Source organism: Carassius gibelio, chromosome B8 (genome assembly GCF_023724105.1).
Source record: "Carassius gibelio isolate Cgi1373 ecotype wild population from Czech Republic chromosome B8, carGib1.2-hapl.c, whole genome shotgun sequence".
Taxonomy (NCBI): domain Eukaryota; kingdom Metazoa; phylum Chordata; class Actinopteri; order Cypriniformes; family Cyprinidae; genus Carassius; species Carassius gibelio.
Window position 1 is genome coordinate 11,027,544 of NC_068403.1, and position 22,514 is coordinate 11,050,057.

The 22,514-nt window shown below is 37.2% G+C and overlaps 1 protein-coding gene across 1 annotated transcript in view; it reads left to right on the forward strand.

Moving 5' to 3' along the window:
- Positions 1–924: 924 nt before the first annotated feature.
- The window catches only part of LOC127963903 (F-BAR domain only protein 1), a 35,836-nt gene continuing 14,246 nt past the window's right edge, over positions 925–22,514 (forward strand). The window contains exons 1-7 of the mRNA XM_052563999.1: positions 925–1,041; positions 11,333–11,386; positions 18,406–18,497; positions 20,429–20,503; positions 21,113–21,254; positions 21,464–21,616; positions 22,320–22,424. Coding sequence (XP_052419959.1) covers positions 11,354–11,386; positions 18,406–18,497; positions 20,429–20,503; positions 21,113–21,254; positions 21,464–21,616; positions 22,320–22,424 — 600 coding nt within the window. The 5' untranslated portion in view covers positions 925–1,041; positions 11,333–11,353. The remainder of the gene's footprint in view (positions 1,042–11,332; positions 11,387–18,405; positions 18,498–20,428; positions 20,504–21,112; positions 21,255–21,463; positions 21,617–22,319; positions 22,425–22,514) is intronic.

The window sequence follows — 22,514 nt, forward strand, 5'->3', positions numbered from 1 at the left end:
TGCATGTCTGAGACATTAATTCATTTTTTGGTGGTTTTTCAAATAGAAATAGATCTTGTTTTTATGTAAAATGACCTAAATCAGCAATACAAAAATCATACAAAGGTCAGTGTATTAATTATGAATAATTTATTATTATTAGATTTATTAACTAATATCACATATTGCGTATGGGTAGCAATGAGCCTTCAATTATATGGTCAATACCCATTACAATACCCATAAGGACAAATATAAATTTGATTAATTGTCATTGTGGCATTTCAATTATTGACTGAACTTGATAAATGCAGTTTAATGTTGTGATGGAATTGTGTGCTGCATTTTAAAATAACATCAAAAATAATGTTTTGCTGTTTTTTTTCATTATTTTTTATTATTATTAATCGGTTAGTATCCAGTGGTTAGCACAAAAAGCATATTACAAATCAAAATCACAACAAATCATATTATTTTTAACAATAATATTATTATTTAACATTGTTGCTATTATTATTTTTGCTCTTTTATAAAAAAAATTTTTCTGTGCATATGCATAAATCCCAGTTATCAGTAATATTTAATGCGCTCTTTGCCAAATTTGCTTTTGTGCTGAGTTCATTTTTTAGGCCAATTGGACAGCGGATTTGTCTTTATGGATTTTGGAAAATAAATGAACTTGCATACATTACAATAATCGAACTCAAGGGTTCCCGCCTTTTATAAAGTCTTACTTTGATTGACAAACTTTTTATCCAATGACTCTTGTCTTTGGTAGGTGGGCGTTGCCTCTTGAAATTGAACCATTATTCTATTGGCTAGGAAAAGCGGCATTGGAAACGCAGTTGCCATGCCTACAAAGTTTTGCTCCGGTGACGCTTGAGTGACGGGAAAGGTGAACCAATAGGAGCACTGGTGGGTGGGGCTTTTTGAACACTGTCAACTGTTCGTTCAAACCTTCCTACTCTCTGTTACACATTGAACGCAGCACGGTGGAAACAACTACCGGCGTTTACCAGCGATGAAAATGAGCCACGTTGTTTTTACTGAAACCACAACCAGGTAACACACTTTTTTACGTTTCTATGCACAGTATGAAGTCATTGGTTCTGCTGTTGAAACATTTTTACCTGGAATGCAACATAATAGGCGTAGTACAGCAGAAGGCAGCGCATCGTGTGTGTGTCACTGACAGTGAGGCTTTCCCCAGCGGAGCATCTCTGTTTCAGTGTCAGTCAGCATTGTGGAGCAAAAGCTTTTTCATTTCCAACAAGGTCAGATTCAGTTTGGTCTGGAAGCGCACAGCATGTGTTGTGCTGTTCCCCATCAGTGCATATATTTCCTCTGTCTAGAACAAAGACTTCAGACACGGGGCTTTCTGGAAGGAAGTTGCTGTGACAGAATAATGATGGGCAAAGTAATGGAGATTTTGTGGCTTTTAGGTGGAATTTGAAAGTTGGATAGATTCATTTGTTTGTTAATTATATGTTTTTTAATGCCATGTATTTTATCTTTTGCTTCAAGTCTTATGACAGTAATATGACATGCCAACGTACTAACTAGTATCTACATTTATGTTATTTGGCCTAATGCTTATTTTAAAGTATTAGTAAATAATCTACAGATCACTTGTTCTTTTTAGATTAACTAGCAACTATACATTTAGTTACTAGGACAGTCTTTATTAAAATAGTGACTCTTTTAATCAATTTAATTTGTCACTAGTACTTATTCATTACATACAGATACTATTCTAGTAACAAATTCCACATTATCTTTGGTTCGTTATTCACTTCAGATAAATACCTTTTCCAGTTTTAACTGGTGCTTAATTTTACTAGTAGCTATTCAATTGGCATTAATACTTGTATCTGTCCCAGCTTTATTTGCATTTATGTTTTAGATTCTAGTGTTCATTTATGAGACACTTGTTTCTGTTCCAATTGAATCTGTAGAATAGTTAGTAAAACTGAAATAGGTACCAGCAACTGGAAGTGAATAGATATTATATGTACCTAAAATTTCCATTCAGTGACAAATATGTTCAAATTGTGAATAGTAACAAGAGAACAGTTAAACTGCTTGTCATAAATGGAATAGAGAATAGTAATAAAAAAATAAATATTAGTATGTAATGACTAAGTATACTAACTACTAGTGATACATTCTACCAGGATGTAATAGAAGTACTAAAATCAAATGAAAGTGAAACTAAAACGTACATTTATTTATTTATTTATTACTGTATTGTATTCTAGTTAAAAATACTGGTTAGTTGTAAGGAATACTTTTTAAAATGGCTCGTCTTTTTTTCCTGATTCACTAAGATTCTAAAAGCCGCTCTATTTCAAATTTCATGCCTTAAAGGATGCATCATTTGTTTGCAAATTATGTGGATGAGTAATGTCCCTGTCATTCTTGATGGAGTTGATCAGGAGAAATATCTCTAGAAGTGGCCAGTCGCCTGTTCGGAAGTGTGGCAGGTTATTTCTAGAAACACTTGGTGCACAGTGTCACATCCTGAGCTATAGTGCCATGTGGTTGTAGATTTTGTGGAGAATTGCTGCAGGCTAGTTTTTCATATTCCCACAAAGTCAAAAGCTGAGCTGTTGAGCAACACAGATCCTGGGGCTCATGTACACTGTACTCTACTATGTAACTTCACTGTGTGATCTCTTGCAGCGTGTTTTGTAAATGTGCGGCATTGTATTCCCACCTCATGATAAGAGTCTTGTGATGCAGATGCAGATTGTCATTTGAGTGTGTGTGTCTTGACTTGTTCTTGTTTAGTCTATCCTTAAAAGAACCCAGAGATTCACAAAATTATCATCTGCAACTACAGTACACAAACATAACTTTCTAAAGGCAATTAAGATGTACTTGAGGGCATAGAGATACGGGTAAGATAGGAAAGAATGCTGGAGTGCTTTTAAAAACAAATGAACAAACCATTCAATCATCTGATTCTTGTAATGCAGATTGTAGGAAAAAACAATCAGAAGTTATGGATTAGTAAAAAATAGATAAACCCAAGATAGTGGGTATGAAGTTGAATAATTGTATGCTAATTGTTTTGAGATTGTGGTTTCACTCAAGTGGGTGCTATTTTTTATTAATTTATTTATTTAACATGAAGTAGTCTGCTTACTGTTGAAGACCATTCTAATGCTATTTCAAGATTTCAGTGCACACATGTAGACATTAAATCAAACATATGACTTTTGTTAAGGTCGTCAAATTGAATTTTTTATTCTAGTTACATTATGCATTTTGACATCATGTCGAAAACTGTTGGTTTTTAACACTTCTAGCATTGCCATTATCTCAGAATAAATGCTAACAACTTTTAAAGCATGTCAGAAATTCAGCATCAAGCATTCATGGCACTGCAAGGGATAAAAGGCATTTAATAGAAATTAAACTAATCTAAACTAATCTCTAAGTAGTGTGTGATGACGTTTGAGTCTTGCAAGGGCCAGGACTGAAGACTGATATTGCTGCATTTCCTCTCTACGCACTAGAGATATCATTCAGTGCACGGCTCGCCAGTGCAAGCATGCATGCAGAATGCATTGTTTTTTGTTTTGTAGAGTAAGCTATTCTCTCTGTTCAAAGTTTCACACTGCGATTTTGGAGGCTATTTTAGACATCCTGTGCATCCTGTCTCACTTTATACAAAAGTCTGATTCGAGCTTTGAACCCTTTAGTCATCTGGATAATTCTGAGTCTTATTTAAGTGAAGAGCTTTGAAAGGGCTCTACATCTCATCTCCAGCTTTTCGCTTCAGGTTAGCTTCTTCAGTTCATGCTGAAGTTAACAGTAGATACATTGACCCCACACCAGGCCTGCTGAGTTGTAGTCAGTCTGGCACTTTTAAAGACAAGTTAGATCCATTATCAGGCCCGAAAGAGTCGAGACACATGAAAGCCAGTGCAGTTTGAGATTAGAGGGATCATTCAGAAACACCCCTGGCCCCGTCTCTGAAGACCTGCAGAGAAGGATAGAGAGAGGGAGGTGGGGGATGCACACTTTGCATTTAAATTTGAATCGGCTTGAGTTGTTCCTGTTGATTAGACTTCATCAGAGGGAACCTGCTGCATTAGCATGGACTCTCTCATTATCAGAGGAACATCATCTTATTTTAGCAGACTGAAAACCTGAAATTGCAAGGTGTCTGGTCCAGTCCTCCTGTCACTTATTTTGTCATCCACTGTTAACTAGTGCTCGTTAGCATTGAAAGATTTGTAGTTGTGTGTCAGTGCTGCTGGCTCACCTACATCCCTGCCAAGCAGGACAGCGCCTGTGGGCAAAGCCTGGCAGCCCGTGGCAGATGGAGGATTTCTGTCTGTTGGGCTGTCTGGAGGCACACAGAAGCCTGGAGAAGAGAACGTGGCTCTGAGCCTAGCCTGATTGTGGGTCATTGTCACATGAATTGGATGTGGGACTTTTCCATAAGTATCAATTTGTGTCAGCTTGTTTATAATTAAATATTTTAATAGAATAGTTCACCCAAAATTGTATCATCCTCAACTCCTTGTTATTTTCTTCTGTGAAATGCAAAAGGAGATCTTGGGGAATATGGCTTACGAGGAAAGTGAATGGTCATTTGTACTGTTAAGCTTCAAAAAGTATCATAAAAGAAGACCGTACAAATCATATTACAAGTCTTCTGAAGTCATATGGTAGCTATGTGTGAGGAACATACCCAAAATCACAAAAATGATATATGCTGTAGTTTGCTGTCAGTAATGCACTGGAAATATATCCTGTTCAATTTGTTAAATAAAAATATTACCTTATGGTTGCCTGAAATGTATAGCCCTCTATTTCATCAAGTGATATAATGTTAATATGTCAGTCTATTAGAAGTACCAAAAACTGCTTCAAATCATAAGATTGAGCTGATAAACACTGTGATAATACAAATGGTATGATACAAAGTAACATGATGAATTCAATGGTGGCCCATCTATAAAACATGGTCAATACTCGTGTATAAATAGTGTCCTAAAGCTGGCTTAAGTATCATTGAGATTTTATTTCTGGTTCAGAATTTCTTTTAATTTAATTTTAATTGAAAAACTGTAGTGTATGTATATATATTCTGGAGTGAACTAATCCTTTAAATAGTGAATGGATTGTAGGGACTACCTTTATGACATTCATGCCCACCAGCTCTCTTTGTACAAACAATTATATAGGCTAAATAAGGCTATTGCCTGAAAATCTGTGTAAAATAGGTTAGTAGACCACTAACTTCAGCAGTTTTACATTTGGTGAATAGTATGGTCATGTATGTAAAGGCAGAGAACGCCGGGAAACAAATTGAAGAACGATTGAACTGCTTTGAGTATAAACTGTCAGTTGTCCTTTTCAAGGTTTTAACAGTGTTTTAGTGAGATTATCGAGCGAGTACAGACCTCATGACTACATGCTGAGTGGCATGATAATAAAAGCTAGTTTACAGGAAATCTCAGGGCCATGTAATTGCCCCATTGAGATGCAACTGTCCCTGAATTCAGAAGACCCTAATCAAATTTGCCATCTAGGTCGTTTATGAGATGCACTCTGAGAAAGTAACAGTAAGCGATGCCAGAGAATAGGACAATGTTTATCATTTGTGTTGCTAATCCTCCTCTGCCAGCATTTAAATATGCTGATCTGAATTAATTAATGCATTGTGTACAATTGTTGATTCTGCATGCACTCACATGGCTTATGCAGCTGGGTGATGTACCAGGTGGAGGTGAGCTCTGGCCTGCTGTCATAGACTGTGCTCGAGCAATACTGACAACAACAACAACAACAGCATTCAGCACAGCACAAAAGCCAGCAGAGACTGTGGTTTCATTCTCCTGGACTCTGAACAGAGAAACAAGCTGAACTCTGTTGTGTGGAGGATATATGGCTGTGGTCCACGTGGTGCCATTTGCCTTTACTGTTCAATGATGTGACATTTAATGTTGTCTTAATTGCTAATTAGTTTTTAGCAAATCACTTATTATCTAGAGTGACTGACACTTACTTTACAAAGAGGAAACCTGGGGTTTAAGACCTTGTTCATAATTATTTTGGTCAGAGATCATTAGTCATCACCCTTTTGAGAATTTGAACCTTTAGTCTTTGGGTTTCCAGTCCAGTGGCCTCATTTATAAAGAGTGCATAGGCGCATAGGCATGCAAAAGTGCTTAGTGTCATGTCAGGGTCGAGGAGACGTATGCACTTTTCTTGTCGGAGTAGGCTACCACAGGTTTTTGAAAATGTAAGCTGTTCTTGCTCATTGTTCTAAATGAAAGAATATGGAAGATGACTGGTGATATTATATAAGTTAATGACATTAATTAGCAGTCGTTTGTAAAGCAGGGAGCTGAAACCATTAATTTGCAGGCAAGTTCAAGATCATTTTTGATTCAGAGGTTTCACTTCTGAAAAAGACGTGTACATGCATTTTCTGTGCGTACATTTATTCTATGAATCACACATATGCATATTTGAGAGACGATCATAAGATGAATTGTAGGATGGTTTCTGCGCATCATTTAATAAATGAGGCACAATATCTTTAACCATGATGTTTTTTTTAACTGGGAGTGAACAACTTCATTTTACAATATTATATATAGTTAATTTAAGAGGTCGACCGATTTATCGGCTGGCTGACTGATTTTGACGGCTTTTATTAATCGGCATCAGCGCACTTACTGTTTCCTTAACATTGGGTTATTTGTGACGGCTCATCACTATATCAAAACTGACCGCCACAAATAGATTTTCCAAAAGGAATATATTTTGTTGAATAAAATGAGTGCTTCACGGTTCAAAATTAAAATGCAGCGCGGGTGTTTTTATGTTAATGTATCTTTGAAAAGAACCAACTGTCGTCAGAAAAGCTTCAATATCATTTTCATTTTGTCTTTCCTGTAATGCTTGATAAAGTAGCGTTTGTAGCAGCGCTTATTTGATTACAGCCGTTACTGGGGAAACCTCTATATCTCCACTCAAACAGCGCCGCCTGCTGGCAGAGAATTCATTTGCAGTCTGTGGGAAACACAGGTGTCTGTCAGTAAACAAACAAAAAGCATTCTTCAGAACTGTTTTGAGAAGGTGCTTAAGTTTTGAGCTCTCTAAATTTGAGTACTCTAAATTGGGCTACTTCTACTATTATTACTATCTTATACCCTGCAATAATACTTTGCCCAAACTCACTTTTATGAGATGAATGGGGGAAAAAAAGAAAATCGACCAAACATATTGGCCAAAAAATCTGCATTAAATATCGGCATTGGTCACTAGTGAAAAACCCATATCGGTCGACCTTTAGTTAATTTATAGTTATTTTCAAAGATTTCAGAGTACTGTATTTATAAAAGAACTTCATTATAGTTTATTTAATTCTAGCAAATAAGTTCTTGTTAAAAACTAATCCAATTAAAAATAATTTGCTTAAAATTTCCACACAGGAGAGGTTTGGTGTTATTTACAAACAAAAGGAAATATATCGGTATTGGTATCGGACAAAATGAGTTGAAAAATATTGGATATCGGCAAAAATCCAATATCGTGCATCCCTAATTTCTATGGTATTATTTAATACATTGGTTAATGAATACCATATCTAATCATTCAGACCCATAGTCTTAGGTATTCTGGGTAAACTGAATACTACACATGACATTTTGTAAGGGCTTTTTGTTCTTGAGGAAACAGCAGACGGGGCTTCTACAGCATAAGCCTCCGAAATTCCAATCAAAAATCCCCCCCAAATGTATTCGTAATGACAACAAATCAAGTTGTGGGCATCTTGCTGAAGCTCTGATTCAGAGATAGAGACAGCCTGGCGTGCTTTAAGTGGGTGGGGAATTTGGCAATGTGCTGCTGAAGATAGCTGCAAAAACCCCTCTGACAGGAAATATTCTCAGCTCATTTTCTTTCCCAGAGCAGGTGAGGAAGGACACAAAAACACTCTCTCATTCACACTAACCCACACAGTAATAAGTGTTAGAGGCTTTATTCACCAGACGGCCTTGCCACATCTTTTTCCTCAAAAGGCTGTTCATCAGGGATTTCAATTTAAGGACAGTCATTTCTTATAAATGTGTTTTAAGCCACTGTTGGTTGGTTGGTTTTGCTCCCTCAATTTCTTTTCTAATGTTACCCTGAAACCTTTTTCCTTCTTTAGAGTTTCACTAACTGAGGGTTAATATGCTGCTTCTGTTTATATGAAGCTTCAAATAGAAAGAGAGAGAAAGGAGATCAGCGTGTCCCCTCTGAGCTGCATCTGCATCTGCATCTGCCAGTAGTTCTCTAACAATCCTCTCAGTCACAGCAAATTGAGAAAGAGAGAGAGAATAAAAGGATGAAAAGTGCTGAGAGTTGCCATTTAAACTGCCAGAGAGGGATGAGGGTGCTTGGCTGCGCGCTTTACTTTTGGTAAAGTTTTCATGCCATCTCAGTGTAAACAGAGTCTGCACAAATTAATACATACATTTCAGAATATGGGGTTTAATTTAGCCATTTCTTGTCAGCTAAAACATTTTTTTTTTTGAGGATATTTTAAACTAAAATATGACAATTTGACAAAGTTGATAAAACTGTAATCAGAATGACTTGCTGAAATAAATGAGTATAACATGAAATTTCGGAAAAAAAAAAAAACTTTATAATGAAGAAGAAACTAGAAAACTAGAAAAAACCTGAATAGAAACTTTAAAACCGAGAGCGCCAGATGGATCCTCCAGGACTCCACACTAACCACAGATTCAGCTCTAGGAGGCTTATAGTCTTCAATGGAAATTTCAGCTGCCAGTGTCACTGTATTTTGGTGCCAAAGCCAGAGGGTAGATTTGCCATGATCCAAAATGGCTGGAATGTAGTTATATCTTGTTATTTTACTGAAACATCAAATTTTTTGCATATTATCATGCCAATGGTTGATGGTAACGAGCACTCTGCGTTAAGTGAATATTTTAGCAATAATAAGGTGTTTTAAAAAAAATCTCAGTATTGCTACTTTCATGTCCAATGACATATACATGGTTGACACATAAACCTAATTACAGAGTACGAGAAGCCAATATTTAGAAATTCCTTCTAGTCCCAGTTGGATCGTATTCCATCTTCTCCACATTATAACCTGACGTCTGTTTGGAGCACTCTGAACCAATGACTGAGTCTTATTTTTGGAACAAACCACAATGCCAAGCTTGTGTCATTCGTAGGGGTGTAAGGTTGGCTGGGTCAAGTTAATTAAAGGGGTGTGAAAGGAGGAGAGAGGGAGGAAGACGTAAGCATGAGTATTTCCCTGTCTGTGAGAGGTCGTGCTGTGCACCGGCTGATGGCCGTCAGTGGTGCCAGGAGAGGCCTGGCCGGCGAGAGAAAAGCCCTGTGGTCAGCACTCCATGAGCTGCTGATCCTGCCAGCATCCAGCTCTCAGAAACATAACAGGAATCACACCTCCAACCGCTCTCTGCTGGGCCCATGCCTGGCTTTCACTAACACATCTACTCAAGGACAGCGCTGTCATTTAGGCAATTTCCTTAATGTTAAACTCTATAAAGCATGTTTCTTAAGACCATAATTTGTAGAAGAAATTGATTTCAAATCAGTAATAGACAGAAACATCAGCCAGACTGATATTGTGAAATATCATTACAATTTAAAATAAAAGTTGCAAGACAGTAATTAATCTGAATGGTATGTGCACACCCAAAGCAAATTTAATTATTTGTGCGAGTAGATTACATAAAAAGTCAAATTGCAAAGAAGTAAATAGACACATTGACATGCCGCATCCCACATGTAAACATCAGTGATAACACAATGTGAATATTTGTTTTGCTTTTGTTGTGAAATGTTGAAATTGATTGTGCTTAAAAAAAAAATATATATATAAAATAAATGTTTTTTAAGTAAAAGAATGTGGTCCTTAAGGTAAAGCATTTAGTTTGTTTATATTGATTTTGTTTTGACATTTGTGTCCTGATTCCGTTCCCTTCTCCTTCCCTCTACTTTCTTGTCTACCTCCACTGTTCTGTCAGCCACTAAACCTCTAAAAATTGGGAGGTGTTTCTGAAGGTTTCTAACCTGTCTGATGTCAGGATCCTCATTATCAGCCCCTGGTGTTGAGCTGTAGGATGCTTGTGCATAAGAAATCAGGAGCACAAACCTGCTAATATAGACACTGCACTGGAAATGCATTCTGAGATCCAACAGTCTCTGCCAGGATGTGTTTATGAAAGAGAGTGAGGAAAGATGAGGAGAGGGTAGGAAAGAGGATGAAAGTTTGTGTGTGTGTGTGTGTGTGCGTGCAGTGAGAGAGGCTGTATTACAGAAGTGTTCTGTAGTGACTCAGCTCCTTGCACCTGTTGTCTTACCTCAGAGAAACTTCCAGCCGCCATATACACAGCTGCAGAATAGACGCATTATGAAACACTCAGTTCAACTGCTCTGACATCGAAACTTTTAAAAGCGTTTTTGTGTTTCATTTAGCCCCAGACCTTAAGGACAAATGTTACATTTGGTTTTACTGACTAGACTTGACCGAAAAAAAAAGGAAATCAGTGGGCTGCTCAGGCTATTAGCTGAGGTGATGGTTTTATATTTCTGAGTTGGCTGACATTTACATTCACAAAGAAACACTGTCACAATGTCATCTGCTCTGCCAGAGCATTGAAACAGAGTGAGCATGTTGGTGTGTGCACCTCAGCATGGGTTTGATCTTATTAAAATTGCCTTTGAGTTCTTGCCACAAGCCACTGCAGGAGCCTGCTGACATCAGCATTAGATGTCACTCTGCTTTCCTGCTTAACCTTGTTTTGATTGTGTACTGTACCTTGTTTCTTCCCTGTACGGTTCTCTGAAATGCATCCATGTATCAGTTTCACAAAGGTACATCTATCAGTAGATTATGCACAGAGAAAGTCTCTTGTTTTAAAGATACACCCCGTGACACCCTGTGCCTGCACATTTCCACAGAATATGAAAGCCAATTAGTTGAATAGTTACATATTTGTATACATTACATACTTTATATGCTACATAAGCTGATATTAGAGGTTTTGTTTATTGACTTTCTGTCTATCTATTTAAAAGTTAAATTTAATTTTTTTTAAAGTTTTTATAAGTAGGTTTTTAGTTTTTAATGAGGACAAAACAAATAGAATTGATCAGCGATTGAGAAAAAATAAAGATTAGTTATAGTCTATGATTATGACAGTGAAAGGAGAAAAACATTTAACTTTTTTTAAATGAATTGAATTCACAATTTTGCTGACATTTTCCTAAAATAAGTTAAACTGGCAAAACAGCTCTAAATATTATATCTGGGCCATAACCCTCTTCTTCTCTTTTTCAGAACTCTCTAGGAACCCTCTAAATGGAGATGGCATATTTCAAGAACAATTTTTGGGTAAGTCTGTCACATTTCTTATGTAATGGGGTTTTTTAGCGTTCCAGCTTTGTAGCGGTACAGTAAGAGAAAATGTTTCCTCAGCGTATGTATTGTACAGTTGCCTTGTAAGCAATTTGGGATTCATATGCTGACTGTTTCAGTCGTGTCATTTAAAATATGAAGGAGGGATGGAGAGAGGAAAGAACAAAGAGAGAAAGAAGTAAGAGAGCAAAAGCAGAGGGCCAGGGTTTTGTCAGCTTTCCCATGAGGACAGCCATGCTCTGCTCTTACAGCACACCTGGCAGGGCTATTTCAGGTGCGTCCTACTTTAATACCCAGCCTGCCCCTCTCAAAGAACGAGGGAGAAGAGAGAGAAATCAAGGCAGAACATTGTGGAACCACTGCTACTGAAAACAGGTCACATTAAAACAGTACAGAAGCATTACAGCGAGATAAAGACCTCCATATGTAAAAGCAATTTACAACATCTAGTGCAAATGTAAAGTGACTTTTTTCCCTTCTAAACATAACTAAACAGCATACAGTGATGGTTTCCTTCCTGTGTAGTCTGAACAGCCTTTCTTTCATTTGTAGTCTCGACAGAGGGTTTTTATTTGAATTTTTAAATTCCTCTTTTGTGTGGTTGCAGCCTTTGGTCTGCTGGACGGTTTCAGCGAGGTCATTTAGTTGTCTGGCTTTGTGTCAGAGGACATTGGTAGATGCAGTGACCTCCACTTTTGTGTTCTTACACAAAGCTGGTTTAAAACACACCCCCACCAAACTCCCAAGCATCCATGCAGAACTATTATTCACTCTGGACCCCCTCATGGCTCATGCAGATGTATGCAGACGCTCTGGCCTTCACTCTTTTCTGTTACCCTGAAAACCAGTTTTTAAAATCATCATGAAATCAAAGTGACCCAGTTTACTTTAATTTTGGTTTTACATTTTTGATTACATGTTTGTCGAAAGAAAGAAAAAGAATCCAGATAAATTAATATTTGTTTAGTCCTTCTTTTTTTTCTAGTAATAAATGGACTATAAAACTATTTTATTTATGTAAGACCCCCAGCTAGTTGATGCATTATTTTAATATAATATTTTTATAATATTTATAATAATTATGTTAATGCATAATATTCTATTTTTCTTTTCTTTTTTTTTGCTATGATGTTTTTTAGGTGGTTATTCTGGTGATCTGGTTGGTTGGTTTGATCATGGAATTACAGTAGTAAAAATGATTTGAAACACTGATTCATGTTGACTTTAAAGAAATAGATTTTCATTCTAATTTGTGTCTGTATGTAATCAAAATCGTGCATGTTCGTCCTTCTCTGACTGTTTCTGCAGTACTGAATGAAAATACCTGTGTGAAATGACTGAGACGACACATTTGGGTAATTACTGAAAATGCATGATTAATTAAGTCTCAGAGAGGGAATTCGCAATCGCAGTGATTAAGCACATTCCTTATTTGGCTTGTGCGTCTTCATCCTTGTGACTGTCTTCGATCTGTTTCCTCCTCAGATGGAAAACAGGATGTTCAGCAGGCAGATGTTTGTCACACAACAGAGAGCTCGTTTAACAGCCTAATCAGTTCATTTCGTTTCACTATTACTGTTCTGTTTCGCTTTTTGTGAGGTTGGATGCTAATTTTCTCAGTGTCACATTAAAGAGTTCATGGCTTTTTTAAAGATTTCTACACAACATTCAGACAAGCCTGTGAAATACTGGGAGAATACAGTCTGGTCAGATAAGACCAAAATTCAAATTCCAACTCTTTGGATGCCATAATACACACCATGGTGTGGCAAGATTCATATAATTGAAGGAAGGATGAATTGAAAGGATGAATTGAAAAATGTACCAAGACATTCTTGATAAATATCTGGTGCCATCTACCAGGATGATGAAGATAACAAGGGTGGAGATTCCAGCAAGACAATGATCCCAAACAAAGCCAAGGAAACTCTCGTTTGGTTCCAGAAAAAGAAAGTAAAGCTGCTAGAATGGCCCAGCCAATCACCTGACTTGAATTCAATAGAAAATCTATGGAAAGAACTAAAGATGAGAGCTCATAGAAGAGGCCCACAGAACCTTCAAGTTTGTGTGGAAGAATGGGTCAAACTCACAAATGAAACCAAAACATATAACATGAAAATGTATTTAAAATGTTCACATCCTGTTCCTCAGTTGGGACATTCACCACAAAAATAGGCCTACACATTTTTTAAATATAAAGAAAAATTAATTTAATTAATATCATTTCATTATATATATATATATATATATATATATATATAAATAAATCAGGTCACACACAAGTTCAATAATCTTCAGGATTCTGTGCTAAATGTATAAAATAATGAAGTAAATAATAAAATAAATGCAATGTGTAAAATAATGTCAATCCTCATTAGGAAACAACACAAACGAGGTACCCCAGTTGCAGAAAAAATAAATTCATGTAGAAAATAAATAAATAAAATATAAAGCTGGAAACTTTATTTGATCTTTTTTTTTTCGGCTGCTACTATGGGCTCAATGGTAAAAAATCTTTTATGATAATAACCAAATGACATTTCGATGCAGCTGTCTGTATGCGTGAGCTTTGGATGTGTGCGTGTGTCACTGTGCGCTGAAAACTTCTCACAAGCGCTAGACAATTCCCTCAACTATCCCGAGCGTCTTTTACATTCACCTTTCAGGAAGTCTTATCATCCCATACTGATACCATACAGTATTGATTTCTGAAATCTAATTTTTTGAGTTGCACATGCATATGCTGTTTTTTCCAAGGCATTGTTAGATGCCAGTGTTTCCTATGCAAGGATCTCATTTATAATACAGAAAATACAGTATCATAACTATTTAACAATATCTTGTGATTTTAAAATTTTATTATTAAATTGTAAGTACTCACACAGCCAAAATAGGCATGGATAACTTTAAAAGATAGATCTTTGGATTTTAAGAATTGATATAAAGAAGAAGAACACTGTTTTAAGGCATTTAGCATTAATTTAAGCTTGATTGTGATCATTGAACAAGACTGTCTGTATTTCTTATAGTTTAAAACTGCATTTTCATTTTGCGCCCACCCTATTCAAAATAAAATCACATCCTACTTCTTGGAGCCACTGGGAGCTCATAGAGCTGCACTGACAGTAGTATGTGAAAAAGGTTTTTGGAGGGACTACCATGAACATAGTGTTCTGTTCTGTCATTTGTGTGTGTTTAGTGGGTCTCACATGATTGCCTCACTGCCCTGAGCATCATGGCATTGGAACGCCCTGCGATCATCCAGTTACAACTTTCATGAGGCATGGCTCATTTATTAAACTCCATATAAGTCCTTACATGCTGTTAAAGTTATCTTCCCTACTTGTGTTGTACCGCACGGGGGTAATTAAAATCAAGTGAGACTGGTTACTTTTTGCAGACTAACACAGGTTGTCATTGTGTGGTGGTTCTTAGAAGATGCTACTGTTGAAAGTTCAGGCTGTCTTTTAACAGAGAAGCACATTGACAAGGCATGATGGAAAAGTTAGAGGTTTATAAAACCCTCTTCAGAATAGCTCTCGAAATTTGGTGACATTTTATGTTGTAATATTTTTTCTCAGAAATTGCTGTTACATTTGGCAATTAATTTAAAAGAAATGGCAAGTAATACCACATTAAACATGACATTAAGTAAAATGGCTGAAATAGTATTTTTAGTAGAAATTGTATATTTATATTAAGTGTGCATTTAATAGGCCTTGAACAGATAAATACACACTGTATGTCAAAATTTCCATATTTGCAAGAATCCCGGGTAAATATAATAATTTAGGTATTAAGTGAAAGCAAACAGCTCAGGAAGAAAAACACATTTAACAGTGTGTTGGATCTGGGCAGCTCTTAAAGTGACAGCACTCTAATATTCCTGTCTATTATTCATGTTAAAGGGGTGGTTTACTGTTTTTTTTTCTAGGCTTGATTGTGTTTATGGGGTGCAGTCTATCATGTGTTCATGCTTCGTTTTTTTTTAAAAACTGATTATTTTACACATAATTTACCTTTATTCCACACCGATCTGTCCCCTCTCTGACAAATGCCTCAATTTATTTCCTGTTTTTATGAAGCCCCTCCCTCAGAAATATGCAATAGGCTGAGATTGGTCAGCTGGCTCAGTGTGTTGTAATTCACTAAACCGCCTCGAGTGCATCTGAACATCCCGCCCCATCCTCAGAATGTGTTGTATTGTATTGTATTGTAAACAATGACGTCCACTATATTACTTATAAATTTGAGCTGCTTTGGATCATTGGTTTTGAAACTTGTGAATCCATTAGAAGCGTTAGAAGACTTGTTACGTGCACCCTCACTTTTCTTTTCCTCTTCTCTAAAACAGCGCGGCATGGCCTCGCCCCCTTTGTTGCTTGTTCCTGGGGGCGGGGCTTATCTGGGTTTGTGATGTAACAGACCTGGGAAGAAGCTGGTTGTAGTCTCTTACCAGCCGTTTTTGTAGGCATTAAAATGCCAGAATTTTAAAAGACAATATCTCCGCTTGCATTGAACTTTCAGCGCTGCAACTTTGCAGATATTGTTTATGCTCAAACAGCAATATTGTTTTATACAATGTAGCATTACTTAATTATTTGTCTACTGTAGTTTTTTGTCCTATTGCTTGTAATTAGATTCTTATTCTTATTTAATCACTGACTTTTTACTTATCTTCAGTGAGGTTTTTTTATTAATTTTTTTTATTTAGGCTAGCATTGGCTTTTCACCCTTCACAACTGCCACTTCCTGAGAAGAGAGATCAAATTAAATTTTTGAACAGCATTGGCTCTCGTTTTTAACAGAAGGAGTACTTCAGCCCCGACACACACGTATGCCTGTCACCTTATGGAATGAGCCGTCATGTGTCTCCCGCTCTCTCTGGGTCTCACAGTTACCAGGGGAACCCTGTCGCTTTAGCAACTGCTATCTTGGTAGGAGACGTTAATACGGAGAGGATTGGAGTTTCTCTTTCAACACCTGCAGCCCTGTTTAATGTCACTGCAGCTGTTCTGTTCCTCGCTATGTCTATCATGCTCTCTTCAAGCACAAAGCGTCCTCTGTGGCAGCGTCACGTTAGATAAGGTGAATGGCAGATACGGCTGTATACTTTGCAAATGAACTTCAGGGAATGAAGCTATGAAAGAACAGAAATACTCTGGGTGTCAGCAGATGGCCTGTCATTCCATTTGCTTTCAGCATTGAATTCTGACTGAAGTGTCAGGGGGAAAAGACTGTCAGTTTGCTTGCCAGATACTTGTTTACTATCACATGCATATAAAAAAAGAGAGGGAAGTGAGAGAACGGGGCAGGGAGGAGAGAGAGAGAGAGCACTTTAAAAGGGGTGCTGTTCTACCTGTGCTGTGTGGGCAGAGCAGAGAGAATCATGGGAGATCAGCTTTCCAAAGGGGTCAGGTTTCAGTAAGCATACTGGCCACACAACAAACATCAGCTGTTGTTTTCATTTTGGTTTAAGATTAAAATTACATGTTGGTTGCAACTGGTTTTGTTATTTTGGATCCTCAGTTCTTTAAACAGCAAATTTCTGTGATCATGTTCAGTTAAAAGACTGAAACTGAACACCAGAAGGGTCCATGGGTAACTGGAACCCTAGTCTGAATCTGACTATAGTGCCATAGGAACTTCATAAAGTGCAGGAGTAAACCCACTTTTTCAGCTGATTGATTTTCACCTTCATTTTCTTCATAGGGATTTTTAACCAAACACTTCATGACATTGCGTCATTTGATTCAAATTTTTTTTTTAACTATTGGATTGCTTGATTTGGTTCAGTTGTTTGTTTTTTTGTTTTTTGTACTTCACCACACCATTGTAGGAGCTCTGTCACTGGCCAAAATCTATTCTGATGACCTCTACTGTCCCCTGTGGGACACTGAAGCCTGACCTTTGACCTACTTTTATGTATAATCTGAATTTCGTATTTTAGAATCTTCAGTGTAGAGTTTGGAATTTCTTCACATAAAAACTTGAAGCTGCAGTTTTTGGTATGATCTGAATTTTGTATTTTAGAATTTACAAAAAAAATGTCACTAAAATTATATCTAAAATGTAATCAAATTTTTTTATTTAAATATGCAAAATTCTAATTAATTTTCTGCTTTCATAAATAACTAGCTTTTGACTTGTAGCTCACAAGTTTTCACTTTCTCAATGACATGCAACTAAAATAATTTAATTTAGGCCGAAGTGAAAAGTACTTAGGAGAGTGTTAAACTGCACAAATGAACATCACTTGTCTTCATCAGTAATATGCTTGTCATCAATATTTATGACATTTTAAGTAAAGAAGCTTTTGTTTTGTAGTATGTTTTGACTCTTCCCGTTTCTATCCTTTCCCTTTTTTTTTTTTTAACCTGGGAAGTTCTTTCTATGCTGTGGGGGGTATTTATGGTAGTGACTGGCCTGGTTCTGTCATCTCTCTCTGTCTCTCGTTTGTAGACATTTTTCTGTTTGCTCAAAGAAAAGGGGCTATTTTTATACCTGCTAACTTTGACCGCAGGATGTGCTGTTACTTTGTTCCAAAGGTTATCATCTGAGGATCTCCCCACTGGGCCTTGACCTTTGAGGGAAATCTGTGTGTTGTGCTCCTTGCTCACGTGGCATGTCTTACACACGCTGCTGTGCGATTCTTTTATTGTTATATTTTCACTGTGATTTTGGACCTCAGTCAGCTTCATGAAAGCTCACAGCGCAACATGAGAAATTAGGCTTCTTTATTTTCTGTAGTTCCCTCTGACTTTAAAATCCCTTACATGTTTTGAAGATGATGTTTGTTTACAAATGCTGACATTATGCACAGGCACATACTGTATTTTGTGCCTGCTATAGTCAACGGCCCGCAGTCGACAGTCTAATATTACAATTTCCTCTTGCTATTTTTATTTGAACACTTATTTGTTTCTGACGATGATTCATTTTTTTACACACACTGTAGGAATGCACCTTATGGTGGTGTGTTTGTTTGTTCACAGGGAGAGAAGAATGCAGGTTTTGACGTTCTCTACCACAACATGAAGCATGGACAGATCGCCGCCAAAGAGTTGGCTGAGTTCGTGCGCGAGAGGTGAGGTGTTGTTTTGGGAGGAGTCGTCATGATGATGGGGAGGCGGGGTGAGACGGTGTAACTGGTACTGTCAGGAATGTGCCAGCGTAAAATTTGTGTACTATTCCTCACTTCTTGTGTTTCTAACTCACCAGAAGCAGTTGTGTTTGGAATGTTTGTGTTACGATAATGTTTCAAAAACATTATGCTGCATTATACTGTTCCTTGTTAGTATGACGTTAAGTTCCTTGTTATCCTATAATTTTATATAACACTGTGCATTAATTATAGTCTTATTTCATCTTTATTTTTAATGTTACATGACATATGTTACTTTGTCTTTATTATAATGTTGTCTTATCTGAAAATCTTATACTAATGTATGTTACAATATACTCTGTTGCAGTTTGATAATTTAATCTTACTATATGATGTTACATATTGATGTTGCTTATTAGCATGCCTATTAATAACATATTAGCTGTTTATTAGTAATTAAGACATGATCCTACCCAATAACTAATCTTAACAACTACCTTACTATTAATAAGCAGTAAAATAGTAGTTAATTGAGGCAAAAGTCATAGTTAATGGTTTGTTAATAATGAGAATTTAACCTTAAAATAATGTGTGACCATTGAATCTTGTCTTATGGCATATCGTTTTTTTTTTTTTTTGCTCTTTGGTTCATTTCTTCACACCACCGTTCTGTCCTTCAGCACACAGCACTGAAGTGTCAAAACACACAAATCTGAGAGCAGCAGAGCAGTCCACTCATGCACACATCTGCAAATATGCAAGGCAGCTCAGCAGTCAGAAAGTGGGGTACATGCAGCATATAAAACAGATGAAGAAAGCTTGATCTTCATTTCCTTCCACTGACAGCATATGTGGGATGTGTGAGCATTCCTTTTGCTCTGTAGTCGACATTTGAGTTGGAGCTAATTGCAGTAATTAAAATGAAAACCCCAAAACGACTCTCTCATTCTGCAGAGAGAACAGAGACTACTTACAGCTCCGCCAAGCCTCCTGCCAACTTTCATAGTCTCTTCTATTCGTTATAATGGAGCTGGATGCAGGCACCCTCTGTCATGGACTGGAGGATTAAACTGTATTTTTAAAATTTTTATGTTAGAAATCCATCCAGGAATGCCCTGGAGGATAGTGCTGAGAAATTGAGAGAGACAAATATGTCCCTGATTAAAGCATAGCTTGTGCAATAAATTACATAAACTCAAAGGCCATTTTGCATCCATTAAGGAAATTCTGCCTCAAAGTGGCTGTGTTCCTTGAAGAATCTGACTTGACTTTCCAATGTGCTGTCCCAACAGAAAGCAAAATTTCACTTCTAAGAACCAAATTATATGTTTTCTAAGAGATAAAGCCAACAATATAGCTAGGCAAACTGGGATGATAATGACAACATCCTTTTTCCATGAGCGGACTCGTGTTGTGAAGTCAGAACAAAAAAGCTTGACTTATCCGAGAAGCAGATCACGTAGAGGTTTATAAGAAATATTTGGTGTTTTCAGCTTTGGCCATGACCCTATGAAACTACTGTGTTTTCTCACTATTTTTGAGGAGTTTTCTTCCTGATCAAAGTCACTTACAAACACGTACCATGTTTAAAACAATCTAAGATAATTTTTCTATTATTATTTACTCATGGCTAATATTAAGTTACCACACTCTTATTAAAAAAAAGAAAACTTTAATAATTACGACATTTGGGTATAGACGTTGCCTCACATAATTTTTTTTTCTTCTCAGATGTATTGTGGTGCACCATTATGAATATAAACGCTCTGCAACTTGCATAAAACTTTTGTGACCTTTGAGGCATTAATGTTGGTGCTAAATCACTTTAATGCGGAAGTAAATTTGCTTTTGTGTTTATGTGCGTATCCATTACCTACTGACAATGTGTGTGTGTGTTTGTCTTTGCATTGAAGGGCAGCTATTGAGGAGACTTACTCAAAATCCATGAGCAAGCTCGCCAAGATAGCTAGCAATGGAAGTCCTCTCGGGTGAGTGATGTTATTCCTGTTATTATGAGATCAGGATTTGGACATTTTACAGGCTTGGTTGACCAGAGTAGGTAAAAATATAGGACGTTATTATGTGTTAAAAATCACTACTGGCATGTGATTTTGTCATCTGGAGAAGAGCCAAACTTAAAAAGGTTTTCTCTTGCTAAGTTTGGCTTGCTGCTGACTTATAGATACTTATCAGCAGGGATATTCGAGAGGATTGTATGTGTGTATTTTTTTGTGTGCGAGTACGTGCGGTTGTGTGCAATTGGTCGAAAAAGTCGTTGCTATGGTTAGCTCTTTCCTCTTTCTGCTCTCTTCACCTCACTTCCTGTCTGCACAAGCATGTGCTAGTTGTCACAAAACAATCACACAGTGCTTTAACAGACTTTGCTTTGATGCCAAATTTATTAAAGAATCAAGACCACAAACACAAAGCTAACAGAATCATAACTGATTTTTTTTTCCTACAAACTTTGTTTTGTGTTGTCTTTGGGAGTCAGGAGAAGTAGACTGCTGTTTTTCTAATAGTGCTGTGCTCTAAGAAATCAGAGCGGCTTACGCACTTCCATACATCAGCATCTAACCACCTGCTTTCCCCCCCAGCACGTTCGCCCCCATGTGGGACGTGTTTCGCGTGTCCTCGGACAAACTGGCCCTCTGCCACCTGGAGCTCATGAGGAAGATGAACGACCTCATCCGTGACATGAACAAGTACAGTGAGGAGCAGGTCAAAATTCACCGCAAGGTAAATAAAGGGCTTTTAGCTTGATTGAATTTCTGCATGTGTCCCATGTGAACTGGCTTTCGTGGCCAGAATTGTGTATTGCTGTTTTGTTTTTCATGAAGCGTCCACCACAGTTTCTGATCCCCTGCAGTATCTCAGAATGAGCACATTGGGTTCTAAATTTGTGCTTAAAATCTGTTGTGTTTTTAAATCTGTTGTGTCTTATGTAGACAAAAGAGGAAGTGATCGGGACTCTTGAGTCAGTGCAGTCTCTTCAGGTGCAGAACGGCCACCTGCAGAAGGCCAGAGAAGGCTATCACAGCAAGTGTACAGAGTTGGAGAGACTGCGCAAAGAAGGAGTGCCTCAGAAAGAGCTGGAAAAGGTGTTTGTTTGTGTTTGAGAGAGACGGCAATAAAGTCTGAAAATGTCAATTCTATCATCATTTGCACACCCTCATATCATTGTAAACCTCAAAAAGGACACAGAAGCACAATAGAAGTGACATGAAAGTAGTCTACATTCCGAATAATGATAGTTTTGCATGACAAAGAGACAAAATTCAGGTCATTCATAAATAAATTGACCAGTTGGACTTGGGAACCAGAGTTGTGAACCATGTCAACTGATTTATTAAAACTGATTCAAAAGAACTCTGTTAACGAAGCCGCAGTGACTACTTTTCTCTTGAATGCACCAGATGAAACTTGTCATAGTTCCTAGAACTATTAGCGGAAGTACCCACTTTTTGGTGGGTTTGCACCACAGGAACTAAGAACATATTTAGTTCTAGGAACTCTGTCTGGGGGAACTACAGTAATTTAGCACCTACTTTAAAATATGGTCCGACGTACATGAACCACCAATCTGGCTAGTTCCTAGAACCCTATAGACACAGGCCAGTGTTTCTTCAGAAAGAAAGAAGAGAGTCATACTAGATTAGAATGACATGAGGACAACAGTTTCATTTCTGTTTGACCTAATCTTTTAAACTGGTAGACTTTATCCTCTTTTTATGATCTTAAAAAATAAAGACTTAATTTCTGACTTTGCTTTATATATACATCTGTCTCTTTCTCATTTCTCAGGCTGAGCTGAAATCTAAAAAGGCAGCTGAGTCTTTTGCAGGTTCTATTGAGAAGTTTAACCGTGCTGGAAGAGACTTTGAACAGAAAATGAGCGAATCAGCACAGGTTGGTGATTTTCTTCCAGCTCAGCTAAGGGCATAAGAGCAGACCACAGTCACATATGTGAAACATTTTTAAAGCGGGGGTTAGCTCACT